At 50.7% G+C, this 21,171-nt stretch overlaps 10 protein-coding genes across 10 annotated transcripts; 5 read left to right on the top strand and 5 right to left on the bottom strand.

Moving 5' to 3' along the window:
• Nucleotides 1-853: 853 nt before the first annotated feature.
• N7468_003609 (uncharacterized protein) lies at nucleotides 854-2,551 on the top strand (the record flags this gene model as incomplete). The annotated part of the gene is made up of 4 exons (XM_058472906.1): nucleotides 854-1,014; nucleotides 1,068-1,161; nucleotides 1,239-2,300; nucleotides 2,351-2,551. The coding sequence occupies 4 exons, from the start codon at nucleotides 854-856 to the stop codon at nucleotides 2,549-2,551; spliced, it is 1,518 nt and encodes a 505-aa protein (XP_058331909.1).
• Nucleotides 2,552-2,594: 43 nt separating this feature from the next.
• N7468_003608 (putative flavin-containing amine oxidasedehydrogenase) lies at nucleotides 2,595-4,269 on the bottom strand (the record flags this gene model as incomplete). Its single annotated transcript, XM_058472905.1, has 3 exons — nucleotides 2,595-2,750; nucleotides 2,804-4,156; nucleotides 4,210-4,269. The coding sequence occupies 3 exons, from the start codon at nucleotides 4,267-4,269 to the stop codon at nucleotides 2,595-2,597; spliced, it is 1,569 nt and encodes a 522-aa protein (XP_058331908.1).
• Nucleotides 4,270-4,926: 657 nt separating this feature from the next.
• Nucleotides 4,927-5,572, top strand: N7468_003607 (uncharacterized protein; the record flags this gene model as incomplete). Its single annotated transcript, XM_058472904.1, has 3 exons — nucleotides 4,927-5,092; nucleotides 5,133-5,203; nucleotides 5,258-5,572. 3 exons carry the CDS (start codon nucleotides 4,927-4,929, stop codon nucleotides 5,570-5,572), a joined length of 552 nt encoding a protein of 183 aa, XP_058331907.1.
• Nucleotides 5,573-6,386: 814 nt separating this feature from the next.
• Nucleotides 6,387-7,193, bottom strand: N7468_003606 (A4/G1 family peptidase; the record flags this gene model as incomplete). Its single annotated transcript, XM_058472903.1, has 1 exon — nucleotides 6,387-7,193. One exon carries the CDS (start codon nucleotides 7,191-7,193, stop codon nucleotides 6,387-6,389), a length of 807 nt encoding a protein of 268 aa, XP_058331906.1.
• Nucleotides 7,194-8,914: 1,721 nt separating this feature from the next.
• N7468_003605 (Zn(II)2Cys6 transcription factor domain-containing protein) lies at nucleotides 8,915-10,560 on the bottom strand (the record flags this gene model as incomplete). Its single annotated transcript, XM_058472902.1, has 6 exons — nucleotides 8,915-9,031; nucleotides 9,079-9,213; nucleotides 9,263-9,783; nucleotides 9,849-10,016; nucleotides 10,150-10,321; nucleotides 10,459-10,560. 6 exons carry the CDS (start codon nucleotides 10,558-10,560, stop codon nucleotides 8,915-8,917), a joined length of 1,215 nt encoding a protein of 404 aa, XP_058331905.1.
• A 2,395-nt stretch (nucleotides 10,561-12,955) lies between these two features.
• Nucleotides 12,956-14,602, top strand: N7468_003604 (putative MFS transporter; the record flags this gene model as incomplete). The annotated part of the gene is made up of 3 exons (XM_058472901.1): nucleotides 12,956-13,149; nucleotides 13,202-13,464; nucleotides 13,524-14,602. 3 exons carry the CDS (start codon nucleotides 12,956-12,958, stop codon nucleotides 14,600-14,602), a joined length of 1,536 nt encoding a protein of 511 aa, XP_058331904.1.
• Nucleotides 14,603-15,171: 569 nt separating this feature from the next.
• Nucleotides 15,172-15,561, top strand: N7468_003603 (uncharacterized protein; the record flags this gene model as incomplete). The annotated part of the gene is made up of 4 exons (XM_058472900.1): nucleotides 15,172-15,221; nucleotides 15,272-15,340; nucleotides 15,398-15,463; nucleotides 15,531-15,561. The coding sequence occupies 4 exons, from the start codon at nucleotides 15,172-15,174 to the stop codon at nucleotides 15,559-15,561; spliced, it is 216 nt and encodes a 71-aa protein (XP_058331903.1).
• A 235-nt stretch (nucleotides 15,562-15,796) lies between these two features.
• Nucleotides 15,797-17,378, bottom strand: N7468_003602 (uncharacterized protein; the record flags this gene model as incomplete). The annotated part of the gene is made up of 4 exons (XM_058472899.1): nucleotides 15,797-15,959; nucleotides 16,012-16,287; nucleotides 16,343-16,448; nucleotides 16,508-17,378. The coding sequence occupies 4 exons, from the start codon at nucleotides 17,376-17,378 to the stop codon at nucleotides 15,797-15,799; spliced, it is 1,416 nt and encodes a 471-aa protein (XP_058331902.1).
• A 1,141-nt stretch (nucleotides 17,379-18,519) lies between these two features.
• Nucleotides 18,520-19,023, top strand: N7468_003601 (uncharacterized protein; the record flags this gene model as incomplete). Its single annotated transcript, XM_058472898.1, has 1 exon — nucleotides 18,520-19,023. One exon carries the CDS (start codon nucleotides 18,520-18,522, stop codon nucleotides 19,021-19,023), a length of 504 nt encoding a protein of 167 aa, XP_058331901.1.
• Nucleotides 19,024-19,647: 624 nt separating this feature from the next.
• Nucleotides 19,648-20,607, bottom strand: N7468_003600 (uncharacterized protein; the record flags this gene model as incomplete). The annotated part of the gene is made up of 1 exon (XM_058472897.1): nucleotides 19,648-20,607. One exon carries the CDS (start codon nucleotides 20,605-20,607, stop codon nucleotides 19,648-19,650), a length of 960 nt encoding a protein of 319 aa, XP_058331900.1.
• Nucleotides 20,608-21,171: the final 564 nt, after the last annotated feature.

The following is a 21,171-nucleotide window of genomic DNA, read 5'->3' as shown; positions in this document are numbered from 1 at the left end:
TAGCCAGATAGCATTAGCCAATTCAGTAAAAAACTGTTCTCCTGATAATCGAGCGCTGGTTGACAGGAAACAGATGCGCCTCTGATTGGCTCTTCCATACCACGACCGAGTTCATTGCCCTGACCGAAATTGAAGGACAGCTGCATTGCATGCCCTCTAGGATGCGCATTCGATTCAAGTGTGTTTCATACATCATCCGAGGCTGCAGCGATGGAACAACCTTTGCGGGGGAAACGGGGGTACTCCATGCGCGCGACAAACAGTCATGAGATATCCTAGTACATAATGGGAATGATAGCTCTTAGCCCAGTTCGATAAAGCACGATACGACACACAAGCAGATGGTGATAGGGAAAGAATTTGCCGACCGGATTTGCTTCGTGCTTGCCGACGGGGCTCTCGCATTGGCTGCGCTGCCGAAGTAGTCTTGGCCTCGCTTGATAAAAGGCTTCCAGTTAACATGGTTGCCAAATAGATCGGCTCCAGTATCTACAAAGCTGTCTATCATGTTGGTATCTACGACAGTTGCCACAGGCCCATGAATGCCGATTGTAGAAGCCGTCGTCATCTTACCATGCAAATGATCGATGCGATTGGCCCTGCATCCTTAGTTAACAAGCCTATGACAGTTTTCCCAATCCAAGATAACGAAAGAGAGCATGAAAATAGTCTGAACAATCTTATATTCTTCAATCCCCAAAGACTAAGTAGCTTGTCTTTTTTTTCTTTTTCTATTTCTGAATCAAGTGAACATTAAAGGCCTATCCACCTCATCCCGGGGGGCTCCAACCGTGATATCGCACTTTGATCTTAGACGAGCCAATTTCTCTTTTGACTTACGTCCTATCCCATAATGGCCGAAAGCAAACATCCCCACAAGGAGGACTCTGTTGAATTGGATTTATCCAAACTTCACCTGCCGCCTGGCACTCGTGATGTGGACTTGGGGGAAGTGCTGGAAACAAGCGTTAGCGAGGATGTCGAAAAGAAAGTCCTTCGAAAGCTCGATCTCTTGTAAGAAATGAGGAACTTTGCAGCTGGCCATTCAGACTTTAATGAGTGTCTAGTCTCATCCCCCTGATGGGCATCTGCTATATGCTTCAGTACATGGACAAATTGGCCCTCAGCCAAGCGACGCTGTTCAACTTACAGGAAGACTTGGTATGTATACCATCTTTCAATGCTCTCCTCAGCAATAGCCAGTCTCACATGCTAACAGGGTCATATCCTTTCTCTAGGGTCTTCACGGGACGGAGTATAATTGGGCGTCGGTGGTGTTTTATTTCGGATACTTCGCCTGGAGCTGGCCAAGCTCCTATCTGATTGTACGATTGCCTCTCGGGAAATATCTGAGTATCGCTGTGTTTCTCTGGGGTGGCATTCTCATGTGCCATGCGGCCTGTACTTCTTTCGGGGGCTTGGTGGCAGCACGATTCTTTCTGGGGGTGGGAGAAGCATCCGTCGCACCGGGCTTTGCCTTGATCACCGGAATGTTCTACAAGCGAAGTGAGCAACCAGCTCGGCAAGCAGCCTGGTTTGCCGGAAACTCGATCGCCTCAGTCATTGGCGGCCTTGTTGCTTATGGAATCGGGCTGATCCAGTCCCATACCGTGAGTAATTGGCAGCTGCTGTTCTTAATATTAGGAGGCATTACCGCTGCATACGGACTCGTTCTGTTCGTGTTTTTGCCCGACTCGCCCCTGAAAGTGTTCTTCTTGAACCAAACCGAAAGAAAGGTGGCCCTACAGCGAACTCTGGAGAACAAGACCGGCGTCATGGACACCGGGAAGTTCCGATGGAACCAGGTGTGGATGGCTGCCAAAGATGCCCAGACCTGGCTCTTGGTCCTTTATACCCTGTGTGTTAATTTGTGCAACGGAGGCCTGACCAGCTTCTCCTCAATCATCATTGCTGGCTTCGGTTTCTCCGACCTCAATGCCCTCCTCATTCAAATGCCCATCGGAGCAGCCCAATTGGTCTTCCTATTGATCACGTCGGCTTTTGCCACGACTGTGAAATCTAGCAGAATCTTCATGATGATTCTTAACAGTGCAACCTCCATGATTGGCATGATTCTCATCTGGAAATTGGATGACGACAACCGTGCTGGGAAGATGGCGGGTCTCTGTCTGGGCTCGGTGTTCGCGGCCAATATCCCGCTTTCCTTGAGCCTCATCAGCTCTAACGTCGCGGGATTCACTAAAAAGAGCACGGTCAGCGCCCTGATGTTTATCGCATACTGCATTGGGAATGTGGTGGGTCCTCAGTTCTTCATTCCGTCTGAGAAACCAGGATATCCGGTGAGCCAGTTCCCCTCCTAACCTTTGAACAGCGCTGACTGCCTACGTAGACCGGTATAAAGGCCGCCATGTCTGGATTGGTTCTGGGAATCTTCTTCTTGATGTGTCTACGGGTGTTTTACATGTGGGAGAATCGCCGCCGAGATCGATTGTATGGGTCTCCAGCGGACTTGACCTCCGCCGAGGAGCTACAGGACGAGATTTCCAACAAAACAGATCATGAAATAGAAAGTTTTCGATACGTTATGTGAGACGTGGGTCGTTGTGGGTTACCGGTTCCCCAACAGGCGGGCTTCAAGCATTTTTGGGCTTCTTTTTGTATCTCGTCCCATGGCAAACAAGCAAATACTTGGAGAAGAAGTCCTCTGCGAAGTCGTCAAACTGCTCATAGTCGGCTCCGAGCCGATATGCAGCTGCAATGCCAGAAATGCATGCAATCTCATGCATATTCTGTGAGATGGGTTAGCTCTGCACCCCCCCAAGGTCGCGATCAAAGTACATACCACCATGGTCCAGGCTCCCGCATATAGCGTCCGGTTTTGCCCATTGATAAACATCATTCCCGGAACGACTCGTAGATAGTGCTGCCACCGGTGGCCAAATTGATGCCACCATTTGCGCGCGATAATTTTGGAAGAGTCTATGTCGTTCCATGTCCACAGATCCTGTTGCTGGTCATTAAGGAAGATGGTTTGGAAAACATGTGGGCTTCCGGACTGGGCAGATTTTCCCATTCCCAGGTTCTCGCGGAACTGGTGTTGGTAGTTGGTGCAATCAAAACCCATTTCAATTTTTTCGGGCGCTGATGCAAAGGAGTGCGTATAGTACATGGGTCTGAATCCGTCCCAGCCGTCCTTTTGGCAGACGGGATTTTGTTGGGCAAAGTCAATCTGTCGCTTCCGCTCGTTGGTTGTCGGCTCTGCGCATAAGGCAGGGTCGTACTGGGCTTCAAAAATGCCCTGAAAGTAGTTGGCATCGGAGTGGGTGATGGTGATGTCATTAAAAAACTTCACTCCGCCGAGGACATACTTCTCACGCCAGGTGGCCTTTTTCCCGAGGAGCTTCTTTGCTTCATCGGCGGGACAGCAGAGGACTAACTCATCGAACACTTCTCTCGATGGCTCAGCTGGCATAGCGGGATCTTGATCAGCTCTGCTAGTCTGTAAGACCACCCGGCTGGTACTGCGCTCGACGATTTCGACAGGCGTGTTTAATCGAATACGGACTCCTCTTGAACGTAAATCGGCCGTCCAATCCTGATAAAACCTCCCCAGGTTTGGGAACGTGTACATGGTTGGGAGGTTTGGCAGTAAAGTGTCCGGGTCATATTCCCAGAGCTTCATTTGAGGGTCATCAAACAAGCGCTCGAGGAGAACACTCGAGACATTCGGCGTCTGGTTCCCAGTGCCGAGAAACAAGGCCAGCAATGGCAACACCATTCTATTGCTGAAATCACGACTAAAACCGAACAGTCGTAAGATCACCTTGACGGGCATAATCCCAAGAACAGGCATGAGGCATTTAATGCATTTCAAAACGCGACCGAGCTTTCGAATTTCTGCGGAATGTTTGTCCACAAGTGGCGATGGGAACACGTTGGTCCAGAAGCTCTCACGCCCCTTTCCAAAGGAGACTTGCAGCTTCACCGGTTGCGGCTCATAGCCATATCGCCGAAAGAATCGAAACGTATGGCGGAAAATAGCTGAGCCTCCTTGGACGCCGTCGTTCAGCCAGCTGGCACCGTATTGGGATTCATCAAGGTCAATCGAAGTTGCTTGGCCCCCTGTGTGAGCATCAACATCGAACATTGTGACTTCGAACCGATCCGGGTGCTTTGCTAAGGTCGATGCACAGGACTCGAGCCACGGGTTAGCTTGATAGCCATTCTTTTTTGGACGGTTGGAATTACCATCCCTGCGGCCCCGGCTCCCACGATGGCCACCCGCTTTTTCTGCATATTCTGAGGCATGTCGATTTCCGATGGTCAGCACTTGAGGTGTCCTCCAGCGGAAGAGCAGAAAAGCCAAAGTTGCAAGTTGCCTCTCCTTCATTCCGGGCGATTTGCGGTGATGTCAGGCCCGCGCCGCTGCGGTTGCATTCGACCCGATCGGCCAATCATCGAGCGCAGACAAAGAAGCTTAAACTACCTCGTGAGCAACCAGAGAAGTGACGATGCGATCCGGAGGTTGCTGCTTTTCTACGATTGACTGTAGATCTTGGCATTTACAATTGAGGGAACCTCCGTGGCGCATGTATTTGCTGCGACCAAGCTAACTAGCTTGAACCTGGAACTCTGTGTGAGTGAAATCCACTCATACGTAGTTTCCCCTGCGGCTCAAACTCGCTGCAGGAAGTGGGGTTGAGTCCATCTCGACACGCACCGTGACATCAATAGCATGACTGTGCAGAGAGTAGCCCTACATCTAATGACTCCTATAGATACGTCCCTGCAAAGGCCCTCGGGACTCCAAACGAGCAATTAAGCCCCTAGAACGTTGCGGCATCAACATTTTGATTCTTTTGCAGCGTCCTGAGTTTTTGTTGCGAATCCTGGACAGACACTCGGTCACGTGCGGCATGCGGGCGCGATTCGCGGTCAAAGTGCGTGGAAGCCACTGGACAGACCATGGCCCGTGAAAATAGTCGGCCCAGTTTCCACACCAAAGGCGCTCCAGATTATGACAGTGCGGATTTCTGGGACGCTCGGTTCGCCGCAGGGCGTGATGTGGGCGAGTGGCTGAATTCCGGCGACATGCTCATTGGGACCATCATGGCGGAGTTGAGCAAGGCTGGTACAGACGAACAGCCGCGCGTCTTGCATCTGAGGGCCAGGCGTCTCGAAGCTGGGGACGAAGCTCCGAGACGCTTTCGCTGAGCGGGGGCGGCGGGGAAGCGGTATTATTGTATGTATAAGGAGGGCAATTGGCTTCTCTATGATCTTTCACTAATGCGACTAGAATGTTGACTTCTCCCGCGAAGCCGTCCGTCAGGGCAAAGTTGCTGAACAGCAAGAAGAGCCGGCCAGAGCGATGCATTGGCATTGTGCAGACTTGCTCCAGTGGGACAGTGTCGCCGAATTATCTGCATTTGCTCCGTTCCAGGTTGTTTTAGATAAAAGCACCAGCGATGCCATTGCCACTGGGAATGATCGCCACTTCAACCGGAGGGATGATCCTGCAGGTGTCTGTCCTCTCGTCCAGGACATGCTCTCCGAAATTCCGACTCTCGTGCTGTCCCTGTCGAGCTGCTGGCTTTACATCTGGCAACATTGACCCATAAGGGCAGCACTTGGGTTGCGTTATCATATTCTACATTCCGGTTCGATGGCCTTCACCCCGTTATTGCGCAGTTCTGGAAAGTCCGTTCACGGACGGGTTTGAAGGCGCCTTCGGGGCCTGTCCATGCGTCCACTCATACCCCCGATGTTTACCATTGGATCTATATTTTGGACCGCATATAGCGGATCTTAGCTCGAAGTTGGCATTACATATCCGTGCGCATTCATACTATATGTCTGCAATATCAGTTTTTGACGAAATGCTTGCCATTTCCCGACAACCAGCCCCGTATCCAGTAGTCCGTGTTGGTACTCCTTTAGAACAAGATGATCTCGCTATGGGCAGTATCTGACACTAGGGAACTTGGAGTGCTTGTGGCAGCTTCTCAAGGAATGGAGCACGATCTTCATCTTTTGTGATCAGTTTTCTCTTCTTTTCTCTCTTTTCTTTCATTTATGAAATGCTCTAGCGCCGCCCTCGTTAGGTGATTACCATCAAAGTCCCATGATCCAGCCAGTGCCAGGGGCGTGGGCCCTACAGGGATAGAATACTAAGTTGTCAAGGCAGACAGTATACAAGCCTGCCCAATTTATCTCTAACCCCCAAAGTTGAAGATGTAACGGAGAAAGCTGGATGTAGAACGTGGGATATTTAAAGTTCAACTCTTTCGAGCAGTTTTGGCTCCACAATGAATCGCAATTCCGCTCGGATTAAATCATATTAACAATTCAACAATTTCAAACATATTGACAAATGAAGGAAATTCTCTTTCGAGTTTCTGGACATGTCAAATATGTCCACATATCGCCTACTGGTATGTGACAGTGACGCTGTTAGAGTCAGCAGAGGAAGAAGTCAAGACAGTGTCACCCTGCTTGATGTCCATAATGGTGGCTCCGTCTGGCCCAACAGAGCTGCCGCCCGTAGTGGCCTGGGCGTTGGAGAAGGTGACGGTGCCGAAGTCGGCGAAAGGAACCTCGCCACCACCAGATTCAAAGTCTTCGACAATCCATTCAGCATTGGTCTCACAAAGGTCACCCTGGACACCACCATTGAAGTCGTGATTGACGGTCTGACCGGTGGAGATGTTCTCGATCGTAGCAGTTCCCGAGCTGGTAGAGGCAGCATTCACACTGACCGAGATCACATCTCCAGCAGAAATGGTGAGGCTATCGAAGTTGTAGGCGACATCAGGGTACCACTCGTACCAGGCTGTGAATGAAGGAGTCCCTCCTTGGATGCAGAAGTCAACACCAGTCTGAAGAATCGCGCTACTGCAGGTGTCGCCATCAATGCCCACCCAGGCGGAAGCACAATATTGAGTGCTATCATCACCCCCACTCGGCGCCGACGGGGTGGGGACCGTGAACTGAGCTGACACTGCGGTATAACCGTTGCCGATCAGGACAGCACCGGCCCAGTTGCCGCTGTATTGCTCCTGGGACGTGTTGTTGCTCAGGTGGATAATCTCGGAGGTACCAGGCTTGTATGGTGGGTTGGTCTTGCGGCCAGCAAGACGGCGCTCGTGGCGCGCCTGACGCTGGGCAGTCAGAGGAGCAGCAACTGCAGCAGTTGCGAGCAACGAGCTGCTGAGCACGGCTGTAGAGAACTTCATAATGGGATAAGAGAGGTCTCAAACAGATCTAGAACTTAATTGTCTTGACAAAGAAGGGCTGAAGGGATGAGTTGCTTGTCAAGGCCGAGTCTGGGAGATCTGTAGATTCCTTATATAGTTTTGGTCTCGATTCTTCATCGGGCTAATCATCTTGTGGATGTCGATCAACCGGGCCACTAGGAGCGAAAGCTCCGACAGGATTCCATATCATCTCGCCCTAGGCCGTATTCTGTGCTTCACACCCAGTGCAACATTGCATAGTTTATCTGGGGCCTGAAGAATTGTCTGAGTGGCCGCTCAAACCGTCGGAGGCCGATGGAGTCCTCAAGGACTAGCGCACGCGATGGAGTCGCCGGGCATGGTGCGTCAGGAACGGTTCACGCGGAACGCAATTCCCAGGGAAGCCCTAAGTCCAATCAAGGAGAGTTCACAGCGCTTTGCGGCAATAGGGTACCATCTGCCATACAGAGAGTTTCCTGGCTTGTGCTGGAAATTGAGCTTGGGGCAATGGGAGAAAAAGGGGGTTAGCCTCGTTCAGGGCGCGGGTGTCAGGTGGGGGACCAAAAGGGTACCACTTCGTATTATTTCCCAGCTCCCCCAAACCTCCCATATCAGGCACGGAGAAAAGGGGATCATCTCAGCAAGAAGGAAGCGCTGAAACGACCGAAACTCCTCAGAACAGCCCCAGGTTCCAAGGAGAAAAAAAATTAGAAAAACCCTACAGACATGCTTGGCAAGCCCGTATAGCGTGGAGGAACCCGCAACCCGGAGTTCTCTGCATAGAGACTAGTCTAGCTGCCTCTCTAGCGTTACAGATCTGGATCCCTCGCGCTCAAACATGAATCAGGCTCGACCCTAACTGGCTTGCCGGAATACGAAGTTCCAAATGCATCAAAACGAGATGAATTGCAATGTCTAATATGCCCCGAATTGTTTCTCCAATACGACTCTATGCGGGAATTACCTCTATCGAGATAGAAGGCGGGGGATCAGGCAATGATCGACCTGTTCGTCCAGGCGGCCAGCAGGATCCGCGGTAAAGTCCAGGAGAGATGAGAGTTTGAATACTACAGTGGCGCACAGACTAACGTCGTCTAGGCAGGCTAAGCTTTCCGTTATCCCCAAAGCAACCAAAGAACGGTAAGTCATATTCAAGCGCTACAGCCCAGTTCTAAGACGTGCATCGTTTGTTCCGCGCGATATGGTGGCTGCCGTGGCTGACACGCAGAGAAGTGTAGAGATTCATACCCCACCTCTTCACCCCTTTTCATCAGACACGATCTCGTGGACAGGCCGCTGGTTTCACATGTGTGACATGATGACTTTGGCTACCAAAGAACTAGACATATCCCCGTGTGCTGGAGTTGGCAATGCCGGAGTTGGTATCTGCCTGGGGACGTTAAAAAGGCAGCTGAGCTCATTCTGCAAGAACTGGGGTGGGTATCTCACAGTCCCACGGGTCTTTGCCGGTATACCGTGACGATCATTGCCCTGGCGAGCGGCTAAAGGTCCCGTAAATCCGACGGTGAAACGGGAGGGCTGCAGAGGGCCCGTGCAATGCCAGGTCTAGAGATATGGAAGACGGACAAATGGGCAACATGGAGGGCACGGGCATTTAGCATGTGAATTATGACCCAATTCTAATGAATGCCCCGTATATACGAGATGGATACGCGATTGATGGTTTACTTGAGCCATGGTCTACGACGGGGGATATTCTATTATATGATCTTGCTAAGGGCATCTTTTGTGCATGTAGAAGAAGCGGCCCAAGGAATGGTCTTCCACTCCTCGCGAGCTAAGAATGTGGGCTGGCGAATAGCCACCGAGCCCGCGATCTATCAAAGTCAGTATAGAAATCTTTCCAAAGGACCGGAAAACGTACCCAATAAGGTCTTAGCTCGGTAAAGAGGAGATGCTCAACTCCATACATGTGGTTTTCCGGGCCACGATGCTCGATTAGGCGTACGGCACCGCGAACGTGAGCAGGTACACTATCCTCGGTAGTTCTTTCGACACTCTATACAAATCAGTGATCAATTTCGGCGGGCAGTAGGAGAATCACAAACTTCAAAAGCCAGCAAAAGTGTGACGGTCACGAGCGTTGCCTCTGACTTGGAACGCTCTGGGTCAAGCAATGCATCTTGAAGACCACGAAGCACGCGTGGATAAAGTCGAAATCCTGAAGCTTCAAGCCCCTTATTCCCGACAGACCGGCCGAAAAAGGCCACCGAAACTGCCTCAAATGCGTCCGATATGAGTGGAGAGAACATTCGAATCCCTGCGGCCGCTCTTAATGCACCAGCACGCCCCGATTTGGTGTCGACCTCAGGGCTGAACGCATCAACGAAACGCTCTACAAAGACATCGACTGCCGGTCGCTGCATGCTCATAAAGGAAATCGTACCAGACGATCCCGATTCAGAGCCACTATCGATGCCGATGTCATCCATAAATTGCACATCCACGCCCTCATCTGCGTTCGTCTCAATGGGTCCATTGAAATTGGCACTCGGAGCAACAAAGGCTCGTTTGCGGTACGGGATCATAGACACAGGAGTGCTGGGTGTATAATCAAAGCCCTCATAAGCTATAGATTAGGTGGTATCAGTATCAGTACCAGCTCCCAAATATCACGGAATGCGATAAGCTCACCTTCTAGGCCTTCCCATGGCCCTACCTTCACCATATCATTTTTGAGGCCTCCATGTGCTGCCCGGATATCTCGGACAATATCGTCCACCACGCTAATTGGAGCCGACCGAATAGACTCAAACAAGCTCTCAAGCTGGTCCAGCCGCTCAAACTCTCGTCTCCCAGATCCTGTAGAAGAGATGTTAGCACTGGTTGCCCATGCCAAGCATTCATTGGCTGCCTTTTTCTATTTTTTTTTTCAGACTAAGCCGGGACCAAGGAGATGGGCCAGTCAATGAAACAGCCGCCCCAATGCACCTACCATCTTGCCTCTCGTCTATTTTTGCCCTGAGATCTCGAATCTCCACTCGCAGATTTCGGATCTCCTCCGCCTGGCTAATTGGACGAGCCTCATCTTCGGGCACCGTGTCGTAGACGCACCGCGAGGGATACCCGTGAGCGCAGCACGCATGGCATGGTTTGACGCGGTCGCACTAGAAAATATTAAGATCGACGTTAGACGGGGAAATATTCTTCTACATGAAGATAAAATACGCCGGTGGAAACGAGTTGAGCCCTGGCTGACACCGGGCCGTTGCGAGACGATCTGAGCCATCAGGATAGCACGTACCTTAACTTTGCGGGACCTGCAGACCTTACAGGAGCGGGACTGGCGATTGAGCGTCTTCCGGACTCGCGAGTCCGGGGCAGCTGGGCGCGATTCAGCGGGCATGGGGAGGCGAGGCTGGAGCGGAGGAGTAGGGAGAGAACATGCTGTGGCCAACGACACAGCGGGATTTTGGCGAGCGAGATTTCAGCTGGGGGTGTCCGAGATCTGTTGCTCGGGGTGGGCCATTTCACACCCGCCCGTTTTCCTGGAGTGGGGAGCTTCCTCTGTTAGTGATTCCGATAGGCAAATTGCGAGACCGGCTGGGTCCGCCCGTTACGTGTGGGCTCCGCTAGGCCACAATGCCATTGGCAAGTGGCAGGGACCGAGGCCCCAGTGGTCATGTCAGGCGCCTGAAGGGGAAGTGAGGGGGCCTGTCCGCACTGGTGACTGGCCTGCTGGACTAATCAAGGCAGCTTCACACTGGGTTTCGTCACCCGTTAGCTTTGGGCTTGGTCCGAATGGGACCTGGTGCAGCTTAAGGAATTTGCCCCGCATTCCCAAGATTCCAGCCCAGCCTTGAGAGGCCTTTACTGAACTACGAAATTAAAATTATGTTAGAGAATCGAGAGTCCAGACAGTTCTTATGTAAACTTCTAGAATTATGCTGTATGAGTAGGAGACGCATCTAAACTAGGCGATTTAAGGTTATTCAAGCTCACCAAGGCAATATCCAATAGCTTGGCTTGAAATAGACTAGGTTTCTTTCCTAATGAAGGTTTCAGGAACTGCCAGCATGTATCTCGGACCCATGCATACGGTATGACATCTTGAAATATTGGAGGCAAGCATGCACAGAGAGAGATACTAAACCTTGCTAGTACTCCACTATGGTCGTCAACGAGAGAGCGTTGGGGTTCAGATATATGTAAGTCCAGTCTAAGTTGCGGCGTGGCCCATTCCACGACGAGGTTCTAATGGCGCAATGTTCTTCACAACGGAGAATTTGCCATCTTCCAAGCAAAATCGATCAATGAATCCGGACCCTTATTTACCTGAGTCTAACATGATCTTAAGGGAAATCAAAAGTTGAAGCTGGTTCCGCCGCAGTCAGCATGGGAGGCAAATGTGGGAAGAGACAATGCTCTGTATGCGTTCTATGCTTGGTCGTGCATTTGTGCCTTTCTCTGCATCGAAACGTCACCACAGCGACCTGGATCTCATTCCCTACGACGGAAAATACAGGCCGTGATGTCCGTGTCCTGGGGTGCTCAGGCTCCATCATCACTGGAGTTGATATCTCCAGGGGAGACAATTTGGTTCTGCCCGGGCCGCCAAAATGACGATGGGGATCATAGCAACTTTCTGGCCCGAAGTCAGAGGTTTCCAAAGAGCTTTGGGAGAAGTAACGCAACCCAGAATCCATTTCCCCGAGCCACTGGGCCGTGCATACGGCGTGGGATGTTTCGGGGTCCCCTGACCCATTCGCGTTTCGACAGAGAAATAGGAGGCCAATCCGGGAAAGCTATTTTACCTCCACGCGGAGTAAGTGCGAGAAAACGTTGGCTCACCCGGTCGGGGTCGAATTGGCAAAGAGCACTGACCGTCAATTGGCCTTTGGAAAGCATGGGCCCCCCGGAGATGGACCGAGTCTGCTCATGTCACATACTGCGTACATCATTTGCATTTCAAGTACTTGATCTTCATAAAAGACAAGGTACAGACAATAAAAGCACTTCCCGTATAGTGGGTAAGTTGTCGAATCTCGGGGAGGGAGGCAACAATTTCTTCCTTGTAGCTGCGAAGCTTGAGCATCGGCATGTGGCTTCCATGCTGTATCCGAAACTTAAAATGGATGTGGGGAGGGACCGGTTCAAAGCAATAATTTGCATGGTGCCACTCGGAGTGGCTCCATCAGGCAGGTGAGAAACTCACAGATGCAGAGTTCTACCGCTTGCATCAACCCAAATCTGGGCCGGATAACCCGACCCATGCAGGCTAAATGAGCGAAAGGGGGGGGAAAGGAGGAGAGAGGAGACCACCTATCACGGGTTCGGTGGGGAAGCTTTACCCCAGACAAACTTCTTGGTACGGCCAACCCCAGACCGAAGTGGCCCAGCATTCGTGGGGGAGACCGACTAGCCAGCGGATGAGAACCATCAGCGTTCGATCCACCATAGCTATGACACCAAATACTCTCGTATTGCGCCGCGTTCTGCTATGCCCCGACCATCTATTGGCGGACAGGCCTGCTCCCCATCTTACTCAAACCGGCCCTCCTGAATGCACGGGGTACCTGCGGTCGTCCCAAATACGGATTACCGTGTGGGGGTTCCACCTCGGACATGGATATGTCCTGCTGGCCAAAGAGAAGACCCGTTAGCAGACCGGGACTTGCCCCTCTGGCTTTCCAGTCCATAAAGTCATGACCCGCCCCGGCATGTAGGGGTAGTAGACTCCCCTTCTTCCCCTCTCACCCTTTGCACACTACTCTTTCCGGGCGGCCTCTCATATTTCTACGATGACCCGCAATGAAAACACCATCTCCGACGTGGAGGCGATGGGAGAGAAGGCTGATATGTCTCACGAGGAAATCGTGCACATAGCAGGACTCACCCCAGAGGAGAAGATTATCGAGAAGAAGTTGCGCCGTCGCATTGACACTCTTATCATGCCCCTCGTGGTTCTGGTCTATCTTCTGAACTACATTGATCGGTAGGGACTGGCTGTCCCTATACGCTTTGCGCAATAGACTAAGAGCTTGCAGAAACAATTATGCCTCCGCGAAACTTCAAGGTCTCACTGAAGATCTCAAGTTAACCCCTACCCAATACCAGACCGCCTTATCTATTTTATTCGTTGCATACATCTTGATGCAAGTACCGAGTAATCTGATGCTGAACTACGCGGGGCGTCCGTCACTGTATTTGGGATTCTTCGTCACCGCTTGGGGTCTAGTTTCGGCTCTCACTAGTCAGGTCAAGGGCTATGGTTCAATGGTAGCATGCCGTTTTCTGCTCGGTTTTGTTGGTAGGTGATGTATGGAACTATCGCTATGAGACGTGTCTCTAACTTTTCTTTTCCTACAGAGGCCCCATTCTTCGCCGGTGTGCTCTTTTACCTCTCCAAATGGTATACTAGAGAGGAACTTGCGTTCCGTATGAGCATCTTCTACTCGGGATCATTGATTAGCGGTGCCTTCGGCAACCTCATTGCAGCTGGAATCCTGAACGGTTTGAAGGGTGCACGCGGTATGTCGGCGTGGCAATGGCTCTATATCATTGAGGGATCGATCACTGTTTTCGTCGGCTTATTGATCTGCTTCATTCTCCCCGATTTCCCAGAGACATGGAAACTGCTCTCGGAGGATGAGCGCAGAGTGGCTGCACGCCGTCTTGCGATCGATGCAGCAGATGCGGACGTGGATGAAGGCGGCTCTATGAGCCAGCTGAAGGGCTTGAAGCTCGCCATGACCGATGTCAAGACTTACGCCCTTGCGCTTGGATACATGTGTATCACGGGAACTGCGGGATTCCAAAACTTCATGCCCACCCTCACCGAGACCCTGCACTTCGACACAATCATCTCACTACTGCTCGTGGCGCCCCCTTATGTGTTCATGGTCTTCTGGAGTCTCGGTCATGCTTGGATTTCCGACCGTTTGAAGATGCGGTTCTGGTTCTTCGTCTACCCCATCCCTATTACAATCGTTGGCTTCGTGATTTTCATGACTGTTGAAGAGTTCGGGCCTCGCTACTTCTCGATGTTTTTGATGATGTTCGTTTTCACCCAGAACAACACTCTTTACTCGTGGATTGCAAGCTCTATGCCCCGCCCGCCCGCGAAACGTGCTGCTGCCTATGCATTCATCAACTCGATCGGTAATTCAGCGAGTATCTGGACACCTTACACGTACCTGGATACCGAGAAGCCATATTACCGAACTGCCATGGGTGTTAACATCGCCCTGCAAGGGGTCGGTGCCCTCGTGGGTATCTTCATGTATTTCCACCTCCGGTCGCTCAACAAGCGACAGGAGCGGTTGGAAAATGAGGAGGTCCAGCTTACAGAGAAGGAGCTCCGGCGCTTGCAGGTTACTGCCGACTTTGAGGGTATTGACATTGCAGCAGCCCGGCGTCTACAGAAGGGATATCGCTACATGCTGTAGCGGGCTGCCGTGTATATTGTTCCTACGAAGCCAATACTAACTTCGTCGATTTACGACAGATATGATAATAGTACAATTCCGTAACATAGCTGTCCTGATAGACAAGAACTTGCCTGACGGGGGCTTCCAGCCACTAACGTTCGGCAGTAGGTAAATGTACTATTTGGCTGGGATATTACGTACTTCCTCGGGTCTAGTCCCGTAACCTCCTCATGTGGCGTAATCCACGGCTCGCCAAGCTGGGGTCAGCATTGCCTGATTACCCTTGCATGTAGCATCCTGTCCGGATTCAGCCATAATAAACCCCGCGCCTCCCCCAACCCTTCTCATTTCACCTTTCTGCTCACCTTGTGTGACCTTCCAGAATCTACGAGATCCTACTCGAGAGGGTCTTAATTTGAACTGCAATTGGAACCTCCGCTTGTGTTCGACGCCCCCTTCTTCGCTTCCCCACTTCCCCGTGCTCTCGAGCCACCAACTCCATCATGAAGGCAGCTTTCTCTCGACCCGTTCTTCGTGCGGCGAAGCCATCTACATTCATCCGACCACTTTCTACTACAACAGCTACGATGGGCGAAGGAGATGCTGGCGCCCCAAAGTCGCGCGGTCACTTGGACGGGTGAGTGAGCCGATGAGTAGTGACGTCATAAATACTGATGCGAGTCACAGCAAGGATGCGTTTGCCAAGCGAGAGGCTGCCTCAGAGGGCCTGTGGGTGAAGCAGCACGAGCAAGAAAAGTAAGAGCTTCTAAAGGACCTACACAAAGGAGAACCTCTAATACCAAGGCGCTTTAGACTTGAAGCCGCTCGGCTAAGGCTTAAGCAACAGAACAAATCCACCGAGGAGGTGGACAAGAAGATGTAAGATTCCATTTCTCTCTGATCATAGCATAGCATGCCAGGTGAAGTCCTAACTTTGATTTTATAGTGAGAATCTGAAGAACGGTGGAGAGAAATAGCTTCGGAAAAGCCTTCTGTATCGCCGACCCAAGAAAATTGACCAACCACCACGAGAGTGTACGCTTGACATGCATAACAGTTGTTTCTGCTTTTTGAGATGTGCAGTATCAATCTAGTGGCAGTTTTCCAAACCTGTGTGGTTATATATATGCAATCTGAACTCATCTCTCATTAATTGCCTCCCATGAATCCAAGCGCGGGTTCCCTTGGTGCTTTCATGACCTTTTCATGATCTTAGATTTTCGCATTCCATCGCCAACGATAGCCCAAACAGGCCCAGCGAGCCATCGTGAACAAGCCCAGAGCAACGATGAGCAAACTTCCCAAATATGCGACCATCGCTCTCTTCCCTACCTTTTCCAGCATTTCACCTCCGATTGGAATGCAAGTTAGAGTCCTTCATCATGTCAACCGGGGAATCCATTACAAGGCAGGGAAAGGCCACATACGCAATGCTGACAATCGAATAACAGGCGCCGAATCTTCCACCCACTTCACTGGCCTTGGATATTTGCCCGATACAGGCGGGTGCGAGGCTCAAGAAGGAGCCCGATGCCAGACCGAATACCGCACTAAAGACGTACAGGCCGGGCAATGTATTGCCGAATGGCAGCCAGATCACGAAGACCGCAAGTGCACCCGCGATGATGAGAGTTGCTTGCGTGTTGATCCGCCCGAATCTATCTGCGAATCCACCGGCCAAAAGGCGACCGATTGTCGAGAACCTGAATTACTGTCAGTGGAATGCTAGGCAACATGCATAGAAGAAGATCTTCATACACGTTCAACACTGCCAGAAGAACAATACTGGCGGAGGTGCTAAATCCTTGCATCACGATGAATGTCGGGAACAGACCCAGGCCCGCAAATACCTCCAGTTCAAGACCTAGTGGGATGTTAACATTTTCCCCGATAACCAACGCTCAGTCGCATGCTCCTCCTTACTGAATGTCCCTAGAGTGAGCCACGTGAACCGCATATCCTGGAAAGCCCGCAAGTTGATCGTGGACTTGCTACGTCCCTTCGGCAACCGAGACCTCACCAAAAGGGTTCCAATTCCAGAAAACACGCCCACCAGCAAGGCTAAAAGACGTATTGACCACTTATACCCGAGCTTCGTGAAAGCCGCCCGCAGTATAAGCGGGAAAGTGACACCTCCAACACCACCACCGGCCATAGCAATACCCATCGCCAGACCCACGCGAGCATTAAACCAATGCGGAACGGCCGCCATTGCCGCCGTACTCAGAAGCGCAGCTCCAGTCCCAGCGAGCACGCCCAGCGTCAACAGGAACTGCCAGTATAGCTTGCACTCGGCCAGAAGCAAAAGCCCAGTGGTGTAGCACACCGTCCCAGCAGCCAAGATGCCCGTCGGTCCATACCTATCGAAGAGCGACCCGGCCTGAGCACTAAGAACCAAGCCGAAAAATGTGAACACTCCGGGAATCCAGCCCACGGCACTGGTAGAATAATTCGCCAACTGGTGTGACGCAAAATAGCTCTGCAGAACACCGGTGGAGTTCATGAGCCCATAACTGCTCATCAAAAGAAAAAAGGAGCCAACGACCACGGACCACGACCGGAGACCTCCATCAGGAAATGTGTCGCTGGCTACGGGCTCTAGGATGTGAGTAGTGACAGTCGACAGGTGCGCCGTTGGCTCAATGACCGAGAAGGCCGACCGCGGGGCCTCTTCATCGTATATACTAGCATTTGCGCTGGGGTACGCACTCTTCGAGACAGACGAGCCTTGCGGCTCGTTCGGTGGAACTTGCTGATCTAAACTTATCGCCCCGGTTGTCGTTTCGGTGGCCATACTCCGGTATCACGTTTGGGGGTGCAGTGGTATGATGTCTTGCTTCTGTGGACTGAAAGCCTTTATTTTGTGCCGGGCTCCCTAGCCGGTGCCCCATGACTCATTCAGTTCAATGGATTCCCGTCGCCTGAGGATTGGTGGCTGCAGGATTGGAGCGGGGAAAAATTGGGTCTTGGGTGTCAGCATCGGAACGGTCCTCCGGGATGACGCCCGTAGATAGGGCGTGACGTCGGGCTCAAATTGCGATCTAGCTTCTTTGATTCTTGAGAATCCGATGAAAAGATTACAATCTGGATTAGTCCTCATCTAAGATGACTCGAGCGCTGAATGTTGGCGTTGGATAACGTTATGTTGTAATTTGCTTGACTCGATAAGTCCGCGGCCTGAGTAGTCACACGTACGCATGACGATAGGAATCTTAATTTCCTTCAAAGTTTGCAGGAACTAAATGGTCGCCACACCAATCTGAGCGGTTTACTGAGTCTTTAAGTCGGAATACCACTGACAATGGCGAGGGGCAACGTTGGGCTGATTAGGTGGGATCGAAAGTACGTCCAACCACAGGCCTCTGTATACTTCAAATTCGCAGCGAATTGAGTTCCGACTTTGGAGAGGAACCAATAGTGACCTTCAACGGCAGAAAAAGTTCCCCCCTAAAGAATTTTGAATTAAACATCCCCCTCCGTCTTATTATTGGACAATCTTGGACTGCGTCTGTGCGTTGCTCCCTCGCGGTGCATCAAGTGGAGGAAAATGCCATCGCCACCAAAGCATGGATATTCAAGATGATTCAAGCAGTACTAACGGTGAGTGTCATACGGAAAGATGAAACGAGTTCCTTGAATTGCATCTTTCTCTTATTTGGGTGTACCAATCGCTAAAAGGAGCGCAGTTGGTTGAAGTGGCATGATGCAGTGGCGACACCCGGCAACCGAAAACCCTCGCCCGGGAATGCCCATAAGACACATCTATTAAGTGGCCTGACGTTGTAGTATTGCAAATGAGGTCACGATGCATCTTGTCAAACATTAATTGAAGCCCCTTGACTATAACATAACCCTTCATATATCCCTTCGGCCTTGACTCTGAATTTTCAAAGACCTAGCTACCTACACCAAACCATCATATTCCACCACTCGCCATGCAAGCGACCAGAACCATCGCACGCAGTCTATCTCCAAGCTTGAACTACAATCGAAAGAAACAGCTGCGTGTCGTCAATGTTACTCCTCCGGTTATCACACCTCGTCCTCAGCCTGTCGATCCAGATCAGCTCGCGTATCGATTATGCGAGCTGTCGTTGAAGAAGATGCAGAAGGAAGCCAGCGCCTCCGAACCAGATATAAGACATGTCCTTGCCTGCAGCTCCATGCAAAGACGTGCAGAGCGAGATCTCTCGCAGCGGCTCGACGCTTTGCAATGTGCGATGGATGTGCCAGCCCTTCCTTTACTCCCGGGCGCCGACGAGCCCCTAATGTCGGAAGAAGATGAAGCTGAAATGCGAGCGCTTGAAACTGCTGTTTATGAGCTGCGAGTTGCGAGAAGACGGGGGAGCTGGCTCGATTCATATGTTTCCAGTCAATTCAAGGAGCATGATCAAAGTAAGTCGCCCGATAACCTTCTCTACGTGCAGAGGCTTACATAGTAATGGGCTAGATTTGGGAATTTCATATCATTGTCAGCGACGCTCTTGATGCTTCATTTAAAGCACTTATATACGGGTACTTTCAGCGTGTTGGCGTAAAGGTCTTTTTGATGTCTTTGTACACGATTGATATTGGGTAGACGAAGGATGGTTAACTATAACCGAGTTTTTACTGTGAGTCCTAGGAGTTACTCGTTGGTCTTATTGTGTGTATAAACCGAGATACGTCACTAGTAAATTACTATTTGAACCTAACTGGTGTATACTTCTGCTTCAAGGAGCGTCTGGGAAATATCTTCATGTATACACGAGCAGTGGACTGCTAGCAGTACCCCCGGTTTCGATCTGCTATTAGAATCTAGATACCGTTTATCAAATGGTTAAGCTGCTGAACTGCGAAGTCTTCTGTGGGACTCCTGCATTCCTTTTCGTCTCCGACCCTTCCTCGCCCGTCCCCAGCACCACCACGCATCGATATTGCGGCTCGTCGCTGAAAACCACCATTAACCGGGTCAGCGGGATAGCGGCCGGCTCAGTAGGGCAATAATCACTCCTCACGGGCTCCCTGGGCTCGGCCGGCCCTCACAGTAATCGCAGTCAACTCGAGATCTTCCATTCATGATCCTAATCAGAGTAGTAGTATCCGTAGTCACAGTCATTGATAATGTCTCTGCCGCTGGTCGGACCGTCGTCATAAAAGTAATCATCAAAGTCATCATCGAAGTCATCATCGAAGTCAAAATCGAAATCATCCCCTTCATTCATTGCATTATCCATGATGTCGTCATTCCATTGGTCAATCGCTTCTTCAATAGCCTCCCTATTCCAAGGCCCGCGGGCATTGGTTCGAGATGTTCCATCAAAATTTGGACTTTGCGAAAACTGGATCCGCTCCTTGGTTGCTTCTAGAACCTGAATCTCCCAGAATTTCTTTCCAGGTCGGCATAGCTTAGTGTTGTAGACATGGAAGAGGTTTGGCAAGAAAACAACGTCTCCGACGCAATATCTCACAATTTCGGGTCGAATAGGACGGTCATTGAATACCTCGTATCTTCCTCCGAGTGCGGGATTGTAGAGACGTTGAGTATTGCGTTTTGTTGTCTCCCATGCCTTTCTTTCTGTTGCAGAAATCGTGCTGTCTTTCTCCACACATGCGGCTAAGCCGGCGACAAATTCCTTCGAGCCCACTCTTGTTCCTAGTTCCATCAACTGGATATCTCGAATTCCATCAAGGCAGATACCGTAATGGCTAAATAATGCATCGGAGTCATGTCGAACATCGAATAAAACTTTCCAGATAATTGGTGATTCTAGAATGGATTTAAGAGAGTTACCATCACTGTTGACGGTAGAAAATGCTTCAGCTCCCAGTCGATATATATCAATGAGATATATTAGTTTCTTTGGAGGTGCGTAGATAGATATGATGGATATTGAACCATCACGACCAAGCTTACAGCCTTCCAGGTCGACGAAAAGTGATGGAGTATCAGTTCGAAGAGTCATTACCTCACTTATGAAAGACTGAAGGAGAGCCGCCGAGTCCACGATAATTGTCTCGATTTGTGCCAAATCGACGGCCATGGTAACTTCAAGATTAAGAAGCCTGGTTTCGTGATACAAAATTGCCTGAGTGTACGGTATAATGGTAGATGAGTGGGTGCAATATTATGAATATGGATCAAGGTGAATGCTGCCTCATTTTCTATTTAACTTGTCAACCCTTTCCTCAAATCCTTGCTATCCCTTACATTCGTCCTTGGGCGAAAGCCACAGCATTCCACATACCAGTTAATATCCGGCAAACCTTTGCTCTCCCTTTTTGCTCTTGCGCTCACTACGCAACAAGGCTCGCTGGTTATCTCCTAGGCGATCAGCCAAATGTAGTGCAAACAATTGTGGTGTAGTGGGATGAAAAGATGGATTATTTAATTTACACTGGCCCCTCGCAACGCAAAGCCCCCGTAGTATATTACTTCTGGGTGCCATTGCTATTTATAACCAGCACTGCTAAGCTCATAATAGTACACATTAGGCCTTGTCCGATAAAAGTGGCGCATATACTGCCACCCATGGTACTGACCATTTACCTTAGTCAGGATCGCCAGTGCCATGGATAGACCGAAAATACCGCATGAGCGACATTCT

Source organism: Penicillium chermesinum (assembly GCF_028974085.1).
Source record: "Penicillium chermesinum strain IBT 19713 chromosome Unknown utg000003l:1.0-5111272.0:1.0-5115320.0, whole genome shotgun sequence".
Taxonomy (NCBI): Eukaryota; Fungi; Ascomycota; class Eurotiomycetes; order Eurotiales; family Aspergillaceae; genus Penicillium; species Penicillium chermesinum.
This window is presented reverse-complemented; position numbering and strand designations above follow the sequence as displayed.